We start from the raw sequence: 20,725 nt of genomic DNA, 5'->3' as shown, positions 1-20,725 counted from the left end.
GAATGTTGTGTTTCAACATTTTGTAGTTTTATATTTGTGGGACACGCACCAGGAGTAATAGTAACAATTCAATAAATTGTATGTGTTACGCATGTGTGCATGTGTGTGCAAGCACGCGCATATGGGATTACTGCTGCATTTAAGTAACTTGACTTCCCTCCTCGTTCTGCTTTTGGAGGTAATACTGCTCGGGGGACTTAAGATGGTTGGTTGTAAAATTCTTGATGATGCAATAATATTTGTTGCTATTACCATTTGAAGAAAAAAAGTTGGGGATGTTCTTCAGAGATTTGCCAGGTTGTAAGATACAAAGCTTTTACAAATTTTGATAATCCTCTGTGCCACGGTTGAATGAGAATTTATTACTATTTGAGACATTTCTTCACTGCTTTTAGAAGACAGTTAGTTAATTCTTTTCAGTTATCAGTTGGGTGGTTTTTTTTATCTGGAAAGAAATTTTTAAAAAGTCAAATGACCAAACATACTATGTGCTTGAATCAGAAAGGTCTTTTTTTTCAGTCACACCATTGACTTCTCTCCAAAGTACCACCCAAGGGTTATATTAGGATCATGGGTTTTTTTGGAAAGTCACCCTCCATTATCTTTTAAGAACAGTATTACCATCGTCGTCGTCATCATTGTTAAAATTCAGGTATATTGTGTAGCCTTCAACTGTCTTCTGACAGACAAGAAGATATTACTCATCTGGCTTCAGAGAACCGATCCAAGTCTTGACTAATTTAAAAGTGCAGCGGCAGCCAGCAGAAAATTGTTCTCAGTATAATTTTATCCCCTCTTGGTCCATTCTGCTGATCCGCTCTGTTGCACTCTCCTTATATAGGCTAGAAGTATTTCTGGGATGATGGTGGTAGAAACAGCAGTTAGCAGAAGCTGTAAGGCATTCAGATCCTCCCAGGACATGTAGATTATCTTTTTTTTTTTAAATCCCCTTTTGAGTTTTCTTTTTTTCACCAGGTGTAAAAAGCCCACTCGATTCCTGTTCAGCCTGTTACTCAATGTTGGTTTTGTTTTATGGTGATAGGTAAGATTTTAGGCAATATTGCCAAGTTTATTTCTTAACTTGCTCTGTAATGGATGAGGCTGTAGAAAGCTTAGTTGGTGTTTTATAAGTCATCTTGATCTTATAAAGCCAGTCATGGGATTTTAAAAGCCAAAAAAGATATAATCCAGTCTGGGTTTGACTCAGTGCTGTAACAGTGATAGTTTAAAATCCCCCTCCCCACCAGTGTTAATGCTGTAATGATTGCAGCTGTGCTTAGCTAACCCTGGTAATTCATTATGCCAAATTTTCCCTTGCTTCTCTGACAGTAAATAATATTGCTTGTTTTCTTTCCAATTATTTTAGTTTGGGGGGACACACCTCAGGAAATCTCTAGTGACATACTTGTAAATGGTGTTTTATCACTATTAAGCAGTTTTCACACTCTCTTTTACAGAAAGAATTGATACCACAGTTTAAAAAAAAAAAAAAGGCATACTTGAAATTTTCTTTGTATGCTTTTCTTGTCAGCAACAATATAAAAATATTTACTTTCTGCCTTTGATCATAACAATCTAAGATGAACTATCAGTGGGAAGGTTTCGTGAGTTCCCATATATTGTGCTGAAAACCAAAATTTTCACTTCTTAGTAATTTTTGTACAACCCTGTAAATTTTATTATCTGTCATTCCTATTCTTTTATCCTGTTTTTGTGCAGTGTGTGCTGGAAATTTTCCATTTTATCCTTTTCCACCAGGATACTTTTCACACTTTCCCCATGTGCATGTGACACTTCATGCAGTTGCAGAGGACTGAAAATGTTCTCATTGTTGCTGTTGGTTTAACCAGAAAATTAAGTCTGTGGTTAGGCAAAAGAAAGTCGTTTCAAACATTGAACTGGGAAGGGACAAACTGGAGGAAACTTTGAGATGGCCTTAGAGAGAGATACCATTTTCATATACATAGGGGTAGCTATACGTATTTTATATGCAAATAAAGTACATATTTTTCATATACATATGGGTAGCTATATGTATTTTATATGCAAATAAAGTACATATTTTTCATATACATATGTATTTGAAAAGATCGATAAAAATACATATTTTGTGTGTGTGTCTTTAGATCTCCAAGTATAATTTGTTACTGGTCTCTGACTGACAAAGTCTTAGTACAGTGACATCCATTTACAGAACCACAAAACTGATTAAGATGCAGACTTAAGTTTTAGTTTCTTCCTTGGATTTTAATTCTGTTTTCCTACATATTGCGGTTCTCTAGATTCAGTTTCAAGGTGTAAATAATACGAAACACTAATTTCTCTAACATAATGCAGATTGCTTTACCACTGTTTTCTTTTGTGTGTTTGTCATGTGTGTTACTGATTGCTACCTACACTCTCAATAAAGAACTAAAAGCATTAGAAGCTTCAGGTTTTAAAGCAGTAGATAATACAAACATGTGCTTCCTATCTCTATGCTAGATTTGTGTTTGGGCACTTTGAAGGAATCTGGATTCCCATGCAGGGAAGCATCAGGACCAAAACTTGAAGTCACTTTGTATTCCACTTATTTGGAGGTGTTTGGTGTGAATGATTTTCTTTATGCATTAGTTAAAGCAGAATATTTAGTAAAAGAGTTAATTGTGTCAAAAAGGCATCTCATACACCATTCTGTGCTTTGAAGGTTCATGTTGAACGGATATTGATACTAAATTTGTGACACATCTGGCAGAAAAGGTGGACAGTATCACAGAATTACTGGAAAAATGTGTGGTATGGCACTTTATTTCACTTTATATATAAGGACATATCTCCTTTTCATAGGTTTCAGAAAAGGAGAAAAACTGTGGTCCTTTTAAGGGTACCCTAAAGTATTTTTTCCTATGTAGTAGTTCTGTATTGTCTAGATTTGTAATTTTGTACAGTCTTAAGGAAGGTTATATTTTCTCCCCGCTGGTAGATTACAGAAGTGTGAAGACCTCGCTTGTGATTCTGATGAACTGGAAGACAGGCAGGTATCATTGACCCAGGATGGCCCATACTGCATTACCCTTTCCACAAAGGCCCATGCCTGGTTAACATGAATTTGTAGGGTTGTGTGGGGCAAGTTCTGCCTGGTGGCAGTGCCCTGCAGAGGTGGCCTGCACCTGTAATGCTACGTCCTTCCTGCACTGAGGATCCTGAGGATCCCCATGAAGGCTGACAGTGGAAGCAGGTTTGGTCTCACTTTTCAGCTTCAGGGCACGTTCTTCTTCATTACAATAATAACCACCTTCTCCCTGGAGAAACTAAAATCGGTCAGATGTAACATCGTGCCTGATTTTCTGCGAATGTGTGTGTAAGGAAGACTTGTGTTAGAAGTTTGCTTTATGCGTGTGGGAAATAGAACTGAAGATTTCAAAATGATGCTCGTGTTAAAGTCAAAAGCTTTTAGATGCTTCCAGCTTAAGTTTTTGCAGTGTGTGCTATGCCAGAAATGCTTAAGGATTGCTTCTTTAGCCTTGCACTGCTGTGAAGCTTATTTCTCTGACAAGACACCTAAAACATTATGTGAGGGGTGTACGGCTACCTTTATCCTGGGACATGAGTATTATGGTATGAGGCATGGAAGCTTCACAGAAGTGATTAAAAAACCCAGGCTGAAAAGCACAGCACTGAGCAGTGCATCCTGGTGCATGTGTTTTGTTTCCTGCAGGGCTGAATAGCTGGGTGAATGCAGGGTTTATATGGCTGTGCAACTGCTTATTCGAAATTTCAGCTCCTCCTCTTAAGCAAACACAGGAATAATATAGATAAGCTGTTGTAGTTACAGAGGATGAGCTCACTGAATTGGAGCAAAGGAAAAATGTGTGATGTATCCTGTGTGAAATTTCCAACAAGCAGATCTTAACTTTAAATGGACAAATAGTCAGAAATGTTCATGAACAAACTTTAGTACAAAGTACAAAGACATGAAGAAATTCGAAGGAAGGAAGGAATGGCTGCACATTAATGAATATGAGCCAAATTCTAATTAACAGTGGTATCACATGTTTCTGAGGTTAAAGTTTACAGGACTGTAATTGTTATACTACTTGCTTTAAAAACAAACAAACAAAAAAAACCAAACCCCCAAAAAACCAAAATAAAAAAAAAAAACAAACACCAAAAGAAACCCCAAACCAAAACACAAATGCATCTATTGGTAATACACTACCTACCATAATGTCCTCAAAGTTGGCTACGGAAGGTGAATTTTTTTCTTCCTGAATTTTTGTGACTAAATGTCTCCTAGTAATTACCTGAAATTAGATGTTTTGGAGAATTATGTCTTCGAGAATGGAAGATTTCTTAATATGCAGTCATATTATGTATATTTTGGAGTTTTGTTTTACTTGTTAGTTTAGTTGTTAAATGGAAGTGCAAATTTTAATTCAGTGATACTTCAGTTGCTACTGATGCTGCTGTTTTGACACTGAACTGGTCCTTGCAAGCACCACTTGACAGGGTTCAGCCCTGCACTAAACAAGCTGTCAGCATTGTACAAAAGAAGTTGTGTTTGTGTCCAGTGGCTAAAGCGTATCCTTCTTATTTGTCTTACAGGCACAGGAGAGAGTGGCAAAAGCACGTTTATCAAGCAGATGAGAATCATTCATGGATCGGGTTACTCTGATGAAGACAAAAGGGGCTTTACAAAACTGGTGTACCAGAATATATTTACAGCAATGCAGGCCATGATCAGAGCCATGGATACACTCAAAATCCCATACAAGTATGAACATAACAAGGTGAGATTTTTATTTATTTATGTAGCTGAAGCTTTTCCTTTTTTTTGCGGGGGGGGGGGGGGCGGGCTGTGTGTGGAAATACACTGCAGGTCACAAAAAAATTACACATCACACAAATTGTGCATAAAGCTCAGAAGAAAAGGGCATTTTTCCAGTCCTGCCTTTAGTTCTCTGCCCTTTTTGCTGCTTTGATAACACAAAGGTGCTGAGAGCAAGCTGAGCTGCTCTTAACAGAGCCTGGGGGGTTTGTCACAGGGCAGAGGTTTAATGGCAAGCTGCTTTTTAACTGTTACTTTAGTTACCCCTTGTTGCTTCCTCCGAGGCCATCCTCTGGCCAGAACACAGTTAAGCCATTCTTCTGATGTGTAGCAGAAACTATTATTTCTGGTAATGGTCTGCCATTAACATTACATGTGGAAAAAATTCCAAATTGTTGGAAAAATAGGTGGGGATACCTGTTTGTGTAAACAAGTTGTGAAATAAAATTTTCAACACAAGACCTTAAAATAGAATATTCCGAGATTGATGCTGTTACTGAAATTTAAAAGGACAAAATACATTTGAAATGTTTGGAAGGTTCATCTCTGACTAGCCTGACTTTCCAAATTTTTTTTAATATTTACATTTTAAAAGAAACATAAGTAAAATAATTTAAATATTCCACAAAGGAGAGTGGAATGCTTAATATTTACTTGAATACATGGTAAGGCACAGGATTACATGGCTCCATCTCCCGCTTCTTCTGACAGGAGTGGTACTACTTTGATAACAGTTCTTGAGAACTTGTTCTGATTTTTACTGTTGAGCCAATATCAGCAACTTTGTCAGGCAGACAGTGTAAGATCTGTTACAAGTGGAGTGACAGATCTTGTGAAAAGAGTATTTAATGATAATTTAGTAATCATGGATGAAAGTAATAGTTTCTCTGATTAATTAAGCAAAAGTTCTTTTATTCTATTATTTTTCAAAACACCAGAAACTATCAAAGACCAGGGACATTATGCTGCTGTTAACTGGGGAAGACAGTATGAAATAAACTTCTTAAGATGAAAATCTTTTGTGTCTGCTTATAAAAAAGGCATCTAATTTAGAGGTAGGAAGGCTAGGGCTTATTACTAGGTTAAAGAAACTTTATTTTTACATTTGCATCTGTCAAAGTCATTGCAGATTGTCATCACTTTGGTGACATTACATTACAGTAACTGATCTTGTAGGAGCCTGGGTTTGTGCAGTCGAAGTCTGTTAGCTTTCGTTAATGTGGATAGGGTTTTTTGTGCACATGAAAAAAGTTTGAAAAACTTGTCCTAATTGGTAAAAGAGATTGTTGAACTTCCTGTTCTGACTGCATGCTGGAGCTGCCCGGTTTCCCTCTTCCCTCACGAATCAAAATTAAATGTGTAACTAGTATAAAAAAGAAAACTACATTTGTTTGGTTATTTCAGCTATTTGCCTCCATGTTTTTGCTGTGCACAAAGCATATAGCATAGTGACCTGAAAAGTTAGTTCATTGTGAAGTGCAATCATTTTTTCTTCAAAATTGGTATTGATTGTCACTTTGCCTTGGTATCTGGAAGTTCTAATTGTAGATCAGGAATTTTTTCTGTGTATTATACTATGGAGTATATGTCCTGTAGTTATTGTTTAAGTTAAGTCTGCTGAACTTATATAGCATTTTTATATAGTTGGAATGAGTCAAGTAGGTTTGGCATAGCTGTATACACATGGCCAGAGCTGTTCACTTTCTCTATAACTTTACTGAAAGTGGGAGCCTATCTTTGTGCTCAGCTCCTTGACAAGCATTCCCGTCAGTTTCTGATAGGGCTACACGCGGTATAAAACAGAAGTCACCTACTGACAGGGTCTCAAGGCAATTCCTGTATTAATTCCTTTGGAAATAGAGGAGAAACCAAACTTGCTACAGTATCATGCCAGCATAGAGAAGATTATGGTCTACTACATTTACACTTCATATACAAAGTCACTTTAAAGCAGTGAACACCAATCAATTGTTTAATCTGCTCCTTATTTTTTCTTAAAGGCCGTTGAAAACAAACTCATTAGCCTAGCAGTCTAGAAAAGACAGGAAGGGCACTTCCTATTAATTTGAATCTCCTATCAGGAAGTCCTATCTCTGGAGAGAATATCTCAAAGCTTGAGTAACAATATATTTTTAGCACAGTAGTGTTTTTGCACAATAGTTTAGAAAACTGGAGCTCAAGCTGGTATTGATGTGGTTGGGCCTAAAGAAAAGTGGCCCTTGTCAAATTTTTCATGTTCTGCGATAGACTTTGGGGCTAGAGTACCAATTTTCTTACCTTTAACTGGGAATTACTAAAATTGGAGTGTTTTGAATCTCTGAATGCTGCTGGAATTTGAAGTGGTCTCATATCAAAAAGTTAGTTAAGTAGGCAGTTGTACAACATCACAACATTTAGGTTGGATTATTTTAATATAATCAATGTAGCAAGTGCCAAATTTTAAGTTAAGCAAGTTAGGTCTTGTGGAGTTGGTGGCTTCATAGTCACCAATATAACTAAAGAGGTAGAGACTAAAATATATTGTCCCATATTATTATAATCTAGGCTGTTTTGAAAGATTTATTATCAGAACAGTGAAAGTCAATTGAGAAATGTATCTACTAGTGTTTAGAATGAAATATCTCAAAACCGATGGTAGCACATGATATCATGAAAGACATTTCTTTTTCGTGTTAAGCTTCAGAATATGAGCTCTACTGAGGTTTAAGATAATGGGTGAGGGTGATCTCTTCTCTTAGGAATTTGTCTGTCATAGGAAATGGTGGCTTATGGACTGGTTTTTAGTTTCCTTTTGGGTAAATGTTACTGTGTTTCCGTTACATATTTTTTAACTAGAAGTTGTGAAGTTTTCATATGGCTCTTGAGTTTTAAAGTAAGATGTATTTTATGAAATAACGGAAAGCCTTAGGTTTTTTTTATAGAAATGTTCATAAGCAATTCTCAAAATTGGCTGTATTTGCAAAATTTTGAGAGTGTACAGTACTAACTCATGCACAACCACAGAAACACAAATGCACATTTTTTAAACTAAAATATAGGTTTGTATTTTTTACAATTTGTCTTTTTAGAAAGCTGAGCTGTGTACCCATACTTTTGTCATTCCCTTCAAATACTGAAATAAGAAGACCATTCATTTTAATCTTCTAAATTCTCACATTCCCATTGTTCTTCATAATGGCTTGGAAGCATCTCCTTCAGATAATGTAGTGTCCATTTCTCCTTTTCTGTCTTTTTTTTTTTTTAATGTCTAATGTTGCTGAAGGTGGGGAGTATATGTAGGTAGCTTTTTTTTTCCCCTCTCTTGTCATTAAGAATTCTACCAAATATATTAGTATACCAAACAAATTAATCTATTAGAATTACTAAACATCAACTACCACTGTTCCCCTGTACTATTCCCTTTCAGTGTAACTTCCAAAAGACAAGTTACTTCCGCTCTAGCAGACTGTATCAGGAAGGTGTCACTCTGTGGTTATTAACAGGCAGGAAATCTTACTTGAATCCCATGCCCGTAATTTCCTGTGAGACTTCTTAAATATTCATAACAAGATAACTGATGTAAGTAATGGTGACAGAACAGGCTAAAAGAAAGTTATTAAAGAGGATGAAAACATAAAAGTAAGTTTTATTGTAGACCTAGATATTTGCTGTTAAGTTTCAAGAGTGTTTTCTGCTGAAGTTGTTTCTGTATTTGTGTCTATTCCCTTTGGGGATGTTTTGCAGTAAAAATAAACAGAATATGGGAAATGCTTTCCAAGTCTAAAATCTTACTGGCATTATCTTCAAGTCCATGTTTACCTTGTTAGCTTGTTTCTTCTAAATCGGAAAAATCCACTGGAGCAATCAAATAAAAATACAGACAAAAGCATGACAACAGGAGTGGGTATGAAGTCAGATTGCATAAATTTTTATCTTGGGTAAACAGTTGGGGGTGTTAAGTGTTCTAGATCTCTTCCGTGAAATTTGATGTTAAACAAACCTAAGTTGGAGAATAGGGCCTTCTGCAGTCATCTCACCTGATATGCAGAGAGTGTGAAGGACTGAATCCAGTGCAGGAGCGTGCAAACACTGGGATGGCTATTGACTGTCAGACAATGCAGAATGTGTGGCATTTCTGGCCTTTTGAGGGGGGTATGTTTTTGGATTTTGTTGTTTAAGGTTTGGTTTTTCTGGATGGTGAAATGAAATGCTTAATGGTTTGGAACAGGGATAATCAAGTGGCTCTTCAAGCAGATAGAGAAATCTAAACAGTGCCATTTGCACAAACAGTATTCTGTAGCGACTCAAAACTGGAGCAGAGGGCTTATAGCAGGTTACAAGAAAAAGAAATTTATACTAATAGTGTTAGTTAGTATTTAATGTATCATAGTGTTTGGCTAGTATTTAAGTACTCTCAGATGTTCTCCAGGCACTCAAAGCCAAAGAAAAGTTACCAAATAAGTAGCAGCCTTGCAGAAGAGTTAAGTGCTTTTAATACTGGCGAACTCCAGATGCATTACTTTGGCAAGAAATAAATCGCTGCAGAGCTGACCAATGTGGAAGAGAGTATAGTTAGATTTAAAGTATTATGGTCCTTTAACAAATGTATTCAGATACAGGAACTGAAGATAACCTTTTTCTTCCCCCCCCCCCCCCCCCCCCAAGAGTCACAATGTCAGGTAAAACCCATCACCCTGACAGCTGTGTTCCCTCCTGTGAAGCCATTGATCAGTGAGCTTTAGGGGCTTCAGTACAGCCATGAAAATTTCCTCCCGAGTGCTTCATGGAGAGCCCTTTGTGAGGACTTTGACAATCCTAACTAGATCCCAGCCTCTCCCCAGCTGTCTTTCTCGTCTTCTTATCAGTCTGTCAGTCATTTACTCGCTCTCATGCCCTGCATTTCTGTCTGGCACCTCTCCCAGTCTTATGTACATTAGACCTCAGCAGGTCTTCATCTTCTTACCTGTGGCCTTACCATTTTGTCCTACTCTGCTGTTTTCTTCCTTTATATTTGAATAAAAATGTTTAAAAAATCACTCAGAACCCCATACATGTAGTAATTTACATCCTATCCTCTTTTTTCCAGTTCACTCACTTGCTTCTGTTTAGAGCAGAGCCGTCCTGAGTTTGTCTGTTTTGCCCCAATGGATTTGAAGGTTGCTTTTTTCCTCTGTTATATTCTGCTTAAGTGTTTCATACTTTACCCCAACAGGAGTGTGAGTTTTAGATATTTTTCCAAGTTTGAGGGAAAAATTATTGTGTATCAAAAGTAAGCTGGAAGCCTCAAGCAAAGTTGAATGTTCCTATGAAGAGCTGAGCATGTTTGGGTTTTTTTTAAATAAACATACAGATAAGTGAACACTCTTCCTTTCTCCAGTATAATAATAGATAATTTCACCAATATGAAATAAGGAAACTGTCTTAGCCTGCAGTTCAACATAAATTTGAAAACTAAATTTTAGCTATTCTTTTTGCAGAGCAATAAGATTTCATCCTCCTTTTACATTTCGTTTTAAGTGAAACTCTTAATTTTTTTTAAATACAACATTAAGTGACTAACTGCCCTTTGCTAATGGGAAGTGATAAGTCATACACAAAAACAGTCATGTGGGCTGTGATGTCTGTGTTTTATCTTTCCCGTTCCACCATTTTACTGTTTCTGCTAGTGTGCAGAATGAATGGATGGTAATAATGCAGGCAGATTCTTGTAGATTTTGTGGCCACTCATACACGGGATAAAGAACTATAAATATAGGAAAACAGCCTTCTAGCATTTTTTTTCCTTTCTTTCTGGCTATTTTACTTTAGATATTTTTGTTGTTTAGTTATTTTGCTTGCAGAGCATAGTGTCATAAAGAAAATATGCATGTGGGCATGCTCTCTGTCATTGAAAATGTGAAATATGCTTAGGGCAACTTTTGTATGTAATACAAATTTGGCATTTTTTTTTTTAAGGTAATGAGATTTCTACTTTTGGAATTGTTTTGACTTTCTCCATAATTAATAACAGTTATGTAAATACAGGTATTTATACCATATAATTTTATACAGAAAATATATAGATGTAACAATATATAAGTATTTCATAGAGGAAAATATTTAACAGTAGTAGCTTTCTATTTTCTTCATTCATTTCTACAGAAGACATGCTAAGGTTATGCAGCATTTCTTTCTGAAGTAATTTCAGACAAATATTTTTGGCATATTTTTCTCTGAAAACGTTGTGAAAATATTTCCTTCCTGCAGTATACTTTTCTGGTGAACTCTCAAATCCAGTTAAGTTCAGGTTATGAAGAATGAGTAAAAATTCTTGAAATCTCATGTCTTCGTTGCTCATTTCTAGTAACACAGAAAAATTGCTTGAAATAAGGTTTACTGCAGTGGATGAAGACATTTTTAGCTAAAATGGACCATATTTTTCTGCAGGTTTTGTCAGTCTCAGTTTGCAGTTGCTATGTAGTAAAGTTACAACATCCGAGATGCAGGAAAGCTTTGTCTTGTAATAAAATTCAGCTTTGGCTTAGAAAATAAACTAATGTTAAGCAAAAGAGTTGTTTTAAAAAGAAAACAAAAAACCAAACCAAAACAACAAAATGTAACGCAACCTCTCCCCCCCCTTCTTTTTTTCAAGTATAATTTGTTCTGTATTGTGGGATGTATTGCCTTATAGAGGTATTCACTTTGGTTCCTTTGATTCTCTACTTTTTCTGAAAGAGTATTTTGCTCTTTTTTTTTTTTTCTCCCTGGTTAAAGTAAGTATAAAGTCTGAACATGAGAAGTTGATTATATATCCATGCTTCATCAGTCCAATCGCATGCCTGCCTGCTTTCAGACTACAGGCCCAGGTAGCTCCGCTCTTAGACTTTGTATTCACTTTGGTGGTTGCATAGAGGTGAGGCATGAGGCAAGAGTCCAGTGTTTTGCTTCTGGAAGAGGACATTGGCAAAGGAATATCTAAGCATGACACTAGTTGTGTTATGTTTTAATTTTTTTCTAATAGCTTTTACAACAATCAAACACGAAGCTGTTGCATGCTTCAGCTTTGGCAAAAATGTGTACAGATCTCAACTGGAGACTGTTTATTCATTCATTTATTATGAGCAAGTCACTTCTGTGAACAGCCTCAAACATGACAAAAGAGAGCTTAATATTGGGTTGGAGGGGTAGTAACTACCAAGAGTTGCTTTTAATCCTTCCTAACATTTCACTAACTCTCACGTCTCTCCATTTCCTTAATCGTATCATACATGAGACTTTGTGGGCACTTGGCTGGGGCAAGTGATACTGTGGAAAAGCTATTACGATTAAGGTCTTTTCCTGTTAATTAAGGTTGTTTCATGATGATGACTTTGTTTTTCTGAATGTGACCTATCGGCTGGAGTTAAAATTTGGCTTACTGTTCAGTTGTTAACTTCCTAATCAAATTTGTAGATACAGTGTAGTAATAGGTTGTATGTACATGTTTTGCTAGTTTGGAGTGTTACCTGAAAACTTCCAAAAATGCAAATTGTGTCCTGAGTCATATATGCTTGGAGATGCTCTCTATTTTTAGTTACTGTTGTGGGTTTTTTTGTAAACTGTGACGGCTGGTTTGAGAACTTAAGCTCTCTATCCATATTGTAGGCTGTACAAGCAGGTAGATGAGTGCTCTGCAGACTGTCTTTGCATCTGGTCTCCAGTCTTTATCCAGCTATTTTTTTCAGCTGTAAACAAAATGCTACCAATTGTACAAGTTTGATGAAAAGCTAGCTGTCTATCACTGTAGCATAAAGAAGCCTTGGACACACCTGCCTCCTTCCTGGACTTCAGCACAGCCGTGCGCTGGGTGGAGGAACAGTGGGGACGTGCCACAGAGAGAGAGCTATTGACATAGTCATTATGTAAGCCTCATAAACCCTATTGTGGCGTTTGGGGTTAATTGTACCACTTCATAGTTATTTTGATGTTTGTTTCTGTTTATCCAAAGAATAGAAAAGCACAGGGATGGGATTTAATGTTGAGTCATTATCTAGTCTGTTTTTAATCTACAGAGATCTTACTCCATATGTTGAAGAAAAGCACTGTCTTGACTTTCAAAGGTCTGACTGCAGACTTTGTGTTTCCTAGCTATGATTTATACGGGCCCCATATGTCATACTGCATTTGTAAAGAGGCTTAGAACAAATTGGAAATTAGATTTTTGTGTATGCCCTTGTATTAGTGCCTGCATAGTCAATTACGATTAGTTGTGAAGTGGCCCAGTAGTTTCTTCTTTACTGCTGATTCTGCTCAACTTGGTGCTTAGAATTGGAGAAACATGGTAGCACCCATTACTCAAGGCTTCTTCAAGGGTCATTTAAAGCAGAAATCTGCTGAATATGAAACAGACATTTAGTAGTTTTTACACCGGCAAGATTCACAAAGTGTTCTCTCAGACTACACTGGCAATTTGCAGTTGTGCAGAAATAGGATTTGTACCCCATGTAAGAATTTTAAGAGTTCCTCTGCTATAACAGCAGTTTTCTGCAGTTTCCTAAAACACTGCTTCTGAATTGAGTGTGGATGGAAAGGTATCAGTTACCAGTCCACTTTCTCAGTAACAGAAAAGATTATGTAGTTTGGAGTGGAAGAGGGGGTTTTTCTTGCTTTGTTTTTAACTACTTTTTAAGGGTACCATTAAACCATGAAATAAAAAGTACATTTCTGTGTCATAAGCAATAACAGCATATGTACAAACACCATTTGAGAATAAAACTAAGTCCAGAGTAATTGACTGTACCAACCTCTGAAAACTAAACTTGCTTCTTACAGGCAACCATCACAATCAAATAGGAAGAATCTTGTGCAATGTTAAGCTCTCAGAGGGTAAGCTTCCTCCCTACCCCCACTGCATAAACCCATGCAGACAGATAAAACTATGATTTCTGGGACAGAATATTTGTATTTTTCAGAAACTTTTCGTGGACATTATTACATGATTCTTTTGACCCCATGCATTTTTTAAAGCTGCTTTCGTTCAAACTCTGGATTGAAAAGGGAGTTCTTGAAAGCTGAAATGTTTTGCAGTAAACCTTTAATTACTTTTTCACATAAATGTAGAACTTCATGGATTTCCTTTAGTTAGTCTCTTCTCCTTTCCTTTCTCTTAACTTTCTCAGTCAGTCAAACTTTTAGATACTGCCTTCACCTTTGAAAAGTTGAAAGAGTAAAAATGAAGGATTGAAAATAAAGCCATTCAAAACAGTGCAAAAACATACTGGATATTGTAAATTCTACTGCAGCCAGTAGCCTGCAAATAAAAAGACGGGCATGGCACAGAATGAAATGCGGTGACATTTTTCAAAAATACTTTATGGATTTTTTTGAATTTAGACGTGTGGTAACAATTTGGGGAAGAAATTAACTTCAATACTTATTCTCTTTTTTGAAAAGCTGGAGTTTTATCATCCACTTCCCACTTTGTAAGCAGGTTTTGAAAATTCTTATGCAGTAAAAGAAGTGAATTTGTTCTTTAATGATGATGACGGGGGAGCCTTCAGTATTGGGCTGTGACATCACTGAAAGACATGACGAATGTTTGACTGCTCCACGTACCTAATATTGTGTATGCAGTATAAGATAGATTTTTATTAACATTAGAGTTACTTCTCTGATTCAGACTTGCTCATGAGGGAAGAAAGGTGTTCAAGGATATGTATAAGGAAATTGAGGAATGCACGAGTGGACAGATCTTCTCAGAGGTTGCAGAGGGGCCTGCACACTGAGAATAAATGAGGTGTTTCTGCAAGGGAGAACACAGACTGCAGGTATTTCTTAAAGTGTGGTCAGGAAGTTTCTAAGGACCTTTTTGTAGTTTAGAGGTGTTAAGTCTGTTTGTATAGGCTTGTTAGTTTTTAGAAGTGTGTTCTTTTAGACTTTGTGTAATGATACTGTGTTGTTTATAGTTCATTTACTGCTTGCAGCCCAGGTCTTCCCATTCTTAGAAAAGAATCCTAACATCTATTGGTGTTTTTCCAAGCTGAGTCTTGGAATTTTTTTTCATTTCACCTGGTGGCTAGTTTTAGTGCAACTGACCAGGAAAACAAATTGTGCGACCTCATTATTAGACACACTGTGAAAGGCCTCATTTCAAACAAAAAGTTCTTCTGCAGGGCAATATTTATAAATAAAACCATCCTAATCAGAGAGGGGCATGGCAGTACAGCCTTGTAGCTAATGTCCTTCTTGTGTGATAAACAATGACTTGCACTGCCTGCCCTTGCTGTCGCGGGGTACTCATTCACTGCATTGCAAAATGGTTTAAACAGCAACTCCCTCCTGTGAAAAATTACATAACTTTTCCTCATCTCTGTTTCAGAAAAGAAATGTACATTTTAAAGAAGTAGATTTTTGAGGATCTAATAGAAATGATTGAGAGAAGCTGTAGCTCACTCGCTAGCTCAGTTGTTTCCTGATTCCAGTGGTGTGTGTGTGCTCTTACTGGTATGTTTCTGCCTATCTGCCCCTTTTTGGACACTCATCATCTTTTGTGGTCTTCCTGTAGAGCTTCCTGTGCACTGCTGTCTGATGATACTGTATGAATCAGCAATGTGGGTGGTGTTTTGCCCATCTGGCAAATAATAAAACTGCAACAGTAATATTTTTAATTTTTCTTCATTGAAGTCAGTACTGTTCAGAGTTAATTTTTTAAATTGCATTGGGATGCATTTTTGTGATCCAGTAGGTCTTTTTTGATTTATCATCTACTGACAAGGATATGTAGTAGAAAACAACCTTTTATGAACACACCCCAAGCAGATGCTATAACCGTCTGGGTATACTGAAACAGACACCATCTACAGAAACATTGCCAACATAGAATGCAATCAGATTCTGTCTCTTCAGCATTTAATGCAATTTTTCATTGTGTCCTGCGTTACTGGTCCAAACTACATGAGAATTAGATTTTACAAATTCTTTCCTCCTGGGGAAAGAATGAAAATTGGATTTCTCATATGAAGGTACCACAATGAGAGGAAATTTAAATAAATATATCTTGGTGGGGATTTGGTAGAAGTGTGTGTGAAGGGAGTTATGTAGTTGATACGTAGCCTGAGATGTCAAGAACCTACTTTTAAAGTAAGGGTTAACCCCTGAAGATAGTTGTGTTTAGTAATGCTTCTCTGGCATTCAGATGGTCTCATTAAATCATTATTCTTTGAACATGATAGGGTTATTTCTCAATAGGGTACCAAATAAGCGTTTTCCCTAAACACTTTCTTTTTTTTTTACCATCCTGGATTTGGCAATTAGATCTTTCTTCATTGGAAGGTTTGTGTTTCTTTTTTTTCTCTTTCACCTTGGGTATTCTCCCTATCAGATCTTGTGCAATTGCATTCTGCTGAAGAGTGCAAGAGGAGGATAATAAACAAGAGCTGTCACACTGCTAGTTTTTTTTACCCGGTTCCTGGACTGTTTTTGAATGCCTAGACTTCTTGAAATTTGGTGAGTTTCTCAGAAAAGTCTTAGTTTTCTCCAGCAGTGTGGATCACGCAGTTAGTCAGATGGGATCACTATTTGACATAACTTCATATGGCTGGACAAAATGTGGTTAAGATGGCTGTGGAATACCAGGCTTCCTCATTTAGTTGCATTTTCCAGCACCCACTTTGCAGAGACAGGGTTACACCAGCTGCAGAGAGAGTTCCAGGGAATTTTACTACAGTGCTTGTTAAAAATAAGTATTTCCAAGTGGCTGAGGAACCAAAGAGAAAACAATGCCATCATTTTGGGTCTGCAGTTGGCAGCATGCACAAAATACAAAACATCCCTTCTATAAGCGACACGAAAAGAAGGGACAGTAACTATCTCTTCCTTACAACGAGCAAAAATGTAATGCATGCTTTTTTTATGAAGTAATTTTGTCTTAGAAACTGGCGTTCATAGATACTTTGAAAGGCTGAATAAAAAAATGTGCTTAACCAGAACCCTGCCACACCCAAAATTCAGACATCTGCATTTGTCTCCATCTCCTAATTACGCCTCACTGCATCAGAAGATGAATGTAATGAAAGTAACAAGGATAAATCTTCACTGTTGCAATATGTTACGGGTGCCAGCACTGTTACAGTTTAAAAAAAAAAAAAAATCAGTAACTGAGCAAAGCGTTTTCCTCTGCTCTTCATAGAATTTTTTTTCCTTAGCACAACCAAATTTGGAATAAGGGAAAGGCTCACACCCTTTGAAGAGTTTCTTTTTCAAGAGAATCTTGCCATTCTGAGCATTAGTCTGTGCTCTCTTTCATCTGCTTACACCATCTTGCTATACAGAGACATGTGCTGTTAGAGACCAATGGGTAGGTCTGAAATATTAATAACTAGAAAAATGAAGAACACTGCTGGAAAGGTGCTCAAAGCTGCTGCTGGGAGACTGTTCAGAGGTAAATCTTTTCCTCCCTCCTTTCCAGCATGCTGGACTGTGGCTCCATCCACTGCCCCAGCCTCTGCACACCTTGCCCCGCTTGCAGTGGCACTCTCATCATGAGCTGTCCCGGGATGACCCCGCATCCCATTTTCAGCAGCAAGTCGTGAATAGAGGGCAGCAGTAGCGTGCCCAGCACATGCCGCTGAGGATCACCATGAGCCGCACACTCCTTGAGCGAGGTTCTCTTGCCTGTGTGAGTGAGCTGGGGTAGGCTGTAGGGATCCTGTCTTCGATCCCTCTCACTTTCACTGGCTCATGCAGCCATGAGAAAGTAGTTTTACCATAAGTGTTGAATATGCTTGCTAAATCTGGGTAATTTGATCTAAATATCCTATAGTAATACCTTAATTTGTCTTACTTGCTTAGTTTACTTAATAGCTGCCAATAAGCAAATTGGAGCAGCGTATCTAAGAACCTAAATATGGATCTTGGATAGGATCACATAGCATTTAAATTAACATTAATATTATCTACTTTAAAGATAGAAAACTTGAAGCAAATGAATTTGAGTATGGCGATTCTTCCCCGCCCCCCCTTTTTGACCTTTGCGTGAAATAAAACTGTTTTCTCCCTTTATAACATCATTGTACCAAAGTGTTAATCATACTGTTTTGGGGTTACTTCAAAACTTGTTTGATTGCAGAAGTGAATACTGGAATCATGTGTTTGTGTCTCAGTGCCTTGTGCCACTGTGCAAGCGTACAGAAATATATGATGTGCGTATAATGGAGCTGGTTCAGATAATTGCCTGTGGGGTTTTTGGATATATGCTACCCATGCCCACCCTTGGGATCTAAACTCTTATCTCCAGTCCCATGCAGTATTCATGTTGTGAGTGTACAGAGATGTGATTAGACCATTTGATGAAGTGGAGAGAGCAGAGCAGTATCTGCCAGATCCATTAGCAGCTGATGAAAGTTAGGTCAGCCTGGAGGATGTTCTAGCTTAACTTGGAGTAGTGCCTGAAGCTAAGAGCTTCAACAGTTGGGAGTGTGTGAAGAGAATATATCACTTACCTTATGCTTAACTCTTTCTTTTCTTTTTTTTTTTTCCCTTCCTTTTTTTTTTTTTTCTTCTCCCCACTCTGCCCCCAGCTTTGTTAAGTGTGTAAGAGCATATATTGCTTGGCTAGCTTTCTGGGTTGGACCTCAGACCTCACATGCAACAACAAAACATTCTAGAAAATGGCAGTAAGTCAATATCAGACCCTTTTTGGAGGCAGTCTTTAATGTACTTTTATGCACTGGCTTCTCAGAAGTTGCAGGTAACTAAATAAGCCTTCTCCTGGTTAAAACAAGGGAAAAACTATTTGCCTAAGCTAAATCAGTGGTCAACCTGAAGCTAACGTAAGCAAGTGAAGTTTTGCTACCAGGTATCATTTCGTTCAGATCTGATTTGTTTGTTGAAGTCATCTTTTTAATTTATAGGTGTTGATATTACTCATCACCAGAACCAAAATAGGAAAATGCTTTTTTTTTCCTGGTAAAAAATGTACATTTTCATTTTTGTTTTGAGATTGAAGGTATAAGTAGTTGCCTGTCCAGAAATTTTCTCTGTTCACTAGTCTTTGAACAGGAGTTTACTCATCAGGGGGATTTTTTATTGATTTTGTGGTTGCAAAGTTACTTTTAAGAAGTGAAATATTGTATTCCAGTTATGAAACAGCAGTGATTTCACTACAATTCAACTTGCAAGTAAGGCAATATATAAAGAACTGTCCTTCAAGAATAGTTTTATTTTAATATTGGCTATATAAAAAGCGGGAAAAGAGATGTCAGCTTCAACAAATGCAGTTTTTCTCTGAAGATTCAAAATACAAGATGCAGTAAATTTCCTTTAATCTGATGAAATTAATGCTCCCTCTTCTGGCATCAGTTCTTTTAAATATTTAAAAAGAAAATCTCCACTCTTTGCCAAAATATGTCTGATGGCATTTTAAAGCGTTTTTTAAGAGGTTGCTAATTGTACTAGCAGTTTCTAGACAAAGGGAAGGGCTTTTGGTGTCAATATTTTTATTTCTACATCTGGATTCAACAAGAAGACACATAACCGAGTTGCTAATTCTTCTTTCAGTGATTCTTTTTCGTTGCCTCTCCCCCACCCTTCTTTTTTTTTTTTAATTAGGATTAGCAAATCCCTCTTCTGTGAGAAGTTGTAACAAATGAGTCCTAATTCTGGAAATTGCAGGATTGTCCATAGTCAATTTGTAATAAATAATTGCTAATGCTTTCCGTCATCATCCTGTTTTTTTTCCCCCCTGTATTACCACCTATTCTCCTCTTTTTTAATGCACTTACTTGCTTTTTAACCTTCTACTAACGCTGTTTCAATTATAGGAAAACAGAAGGATAGGTTTTTGCAACTGAATAGAAGTCAGACCTAACAATTAGGAAGGCAAAGCTTTTTTCCCTCATCTTCCACTCTTCTAATTGAATACTGTTAGCAGAAGTGGATTTGTGCATGGTAAATGGACAGTGAAAGCACAGTGAGACTTCTGAGAAGATAACTCTTTTAATTGTACCACCACCCTCACTGCACAGTGAGGCTGACTCAGCTAACCCGTGTTTTCCTCCACCCCCTTTGTCTTGTCACCGTTGGTGCACAGTGTTTATTGATAGGACATGTGGCTTCCATACTGATAGTACACTTTCCCAAACATCATCTGTAGTCCATAGGTCAGCTAAGTTGGATGTACTGACGGAGTGAGGTGCACAAGGCAAGCAGACGAAGCTGCTTCCAGTAGGAAAAAAGCTTGGCTCAAGAAACACCCATTTTTTTTATGTCTCATCTGCAGTTACCTACTCGTCTTTTTAACACAACCCACTACCACCCCAGAGCAGCAGCGTGTGGTTCAGCTGCCATGTGATTTGCATGCAGCTAACAGGAGTGGATAGTTTATCCTGGAGTTCTGCTATCATGGAAACCCCTTTGCCTCTGGTTTTATACGGATTATCTGCTGTAGGAATTATTCTTGGCAGTTAAGTAGTATTTAGCCACTCATCCAGAAACCATAGTACCTGCATATCTGATTTGACAGAGATGTGTTCGTGGATGAGAAGCTCAACATGAGCCAGCAGTGCATGCTGGCAGCCCAGGAAGCCAACCGCGTCCTGGGCTGCATCAAAAGAAGCATGACCAGCAAGTCAAGGGAGGTGATTCTACCCCACTACTCTGCTCTGGTGAGACCCCACCTGGAGTACTGTGTCCAGCTTTGGAGTCCTCAGCACAGGAAGGACATGGACCTGTTGGAACAGGTTCAACAGAGGGCCATGAAAATGATCAGAGGGCTGGCGTACCTCTCCTGTGAGGACAGGCTGAGAGAGTTGGTGTTGTTCATCCTGGAGAAGAGAAGGCTCCAGGGAGACCTTGTAATGGTCTTTGAGTACCTAAAGGGGGCCTACAGGAGAGATGGGGAGGGACTCTTTATCAGGGAGTGGAGCGATGGGATGAGGGGTAATGGTTTTAAACTGAAAGAGGGGAGACTTAGATTAGATATTG

General features: G+C 37.6%; 1 protein-coding gene across 1 annotated transcript in view; it reads left to right on the top strand.

Annotated features, from left to right (window-relative positions):
* LOC141477341 (guanine nucleotide-binding protein G(q) subunit alpha) overlaps positions 1-20,725 on the top strand; it is a 133,877-nt gene that overhangs the window by 42,733 nt on the left and 70,419 nt on the right. The window contains exon 2 of the mRNA XM_074166471.1: positions 4,585-4,769. Coding sequence (XP_074022572.1) covers positions 4,585-4,769 — 185 coding nt within the window. The remainder of the gene's footprint in view (positions 1-4,584; positions 4,770-20,725) is intronic.

Source organism: Numenius arquata, chromosome Z (assembly GCF_964106895.1).
Source record: "Numenius arquata chromosome Z, bNumArq3.hap1.1, whole genome shotgun sequence".
NCBI lineage: Eukaryota > Metazoa > Chordata > Aves > Charadriiformes > Scolopacidae > Numenius > Numenius arquata.
Note: the sequence above shows the minus strand (reverse complement) of the source record. Positions and strands in the feature narration are given on the sequence as shown.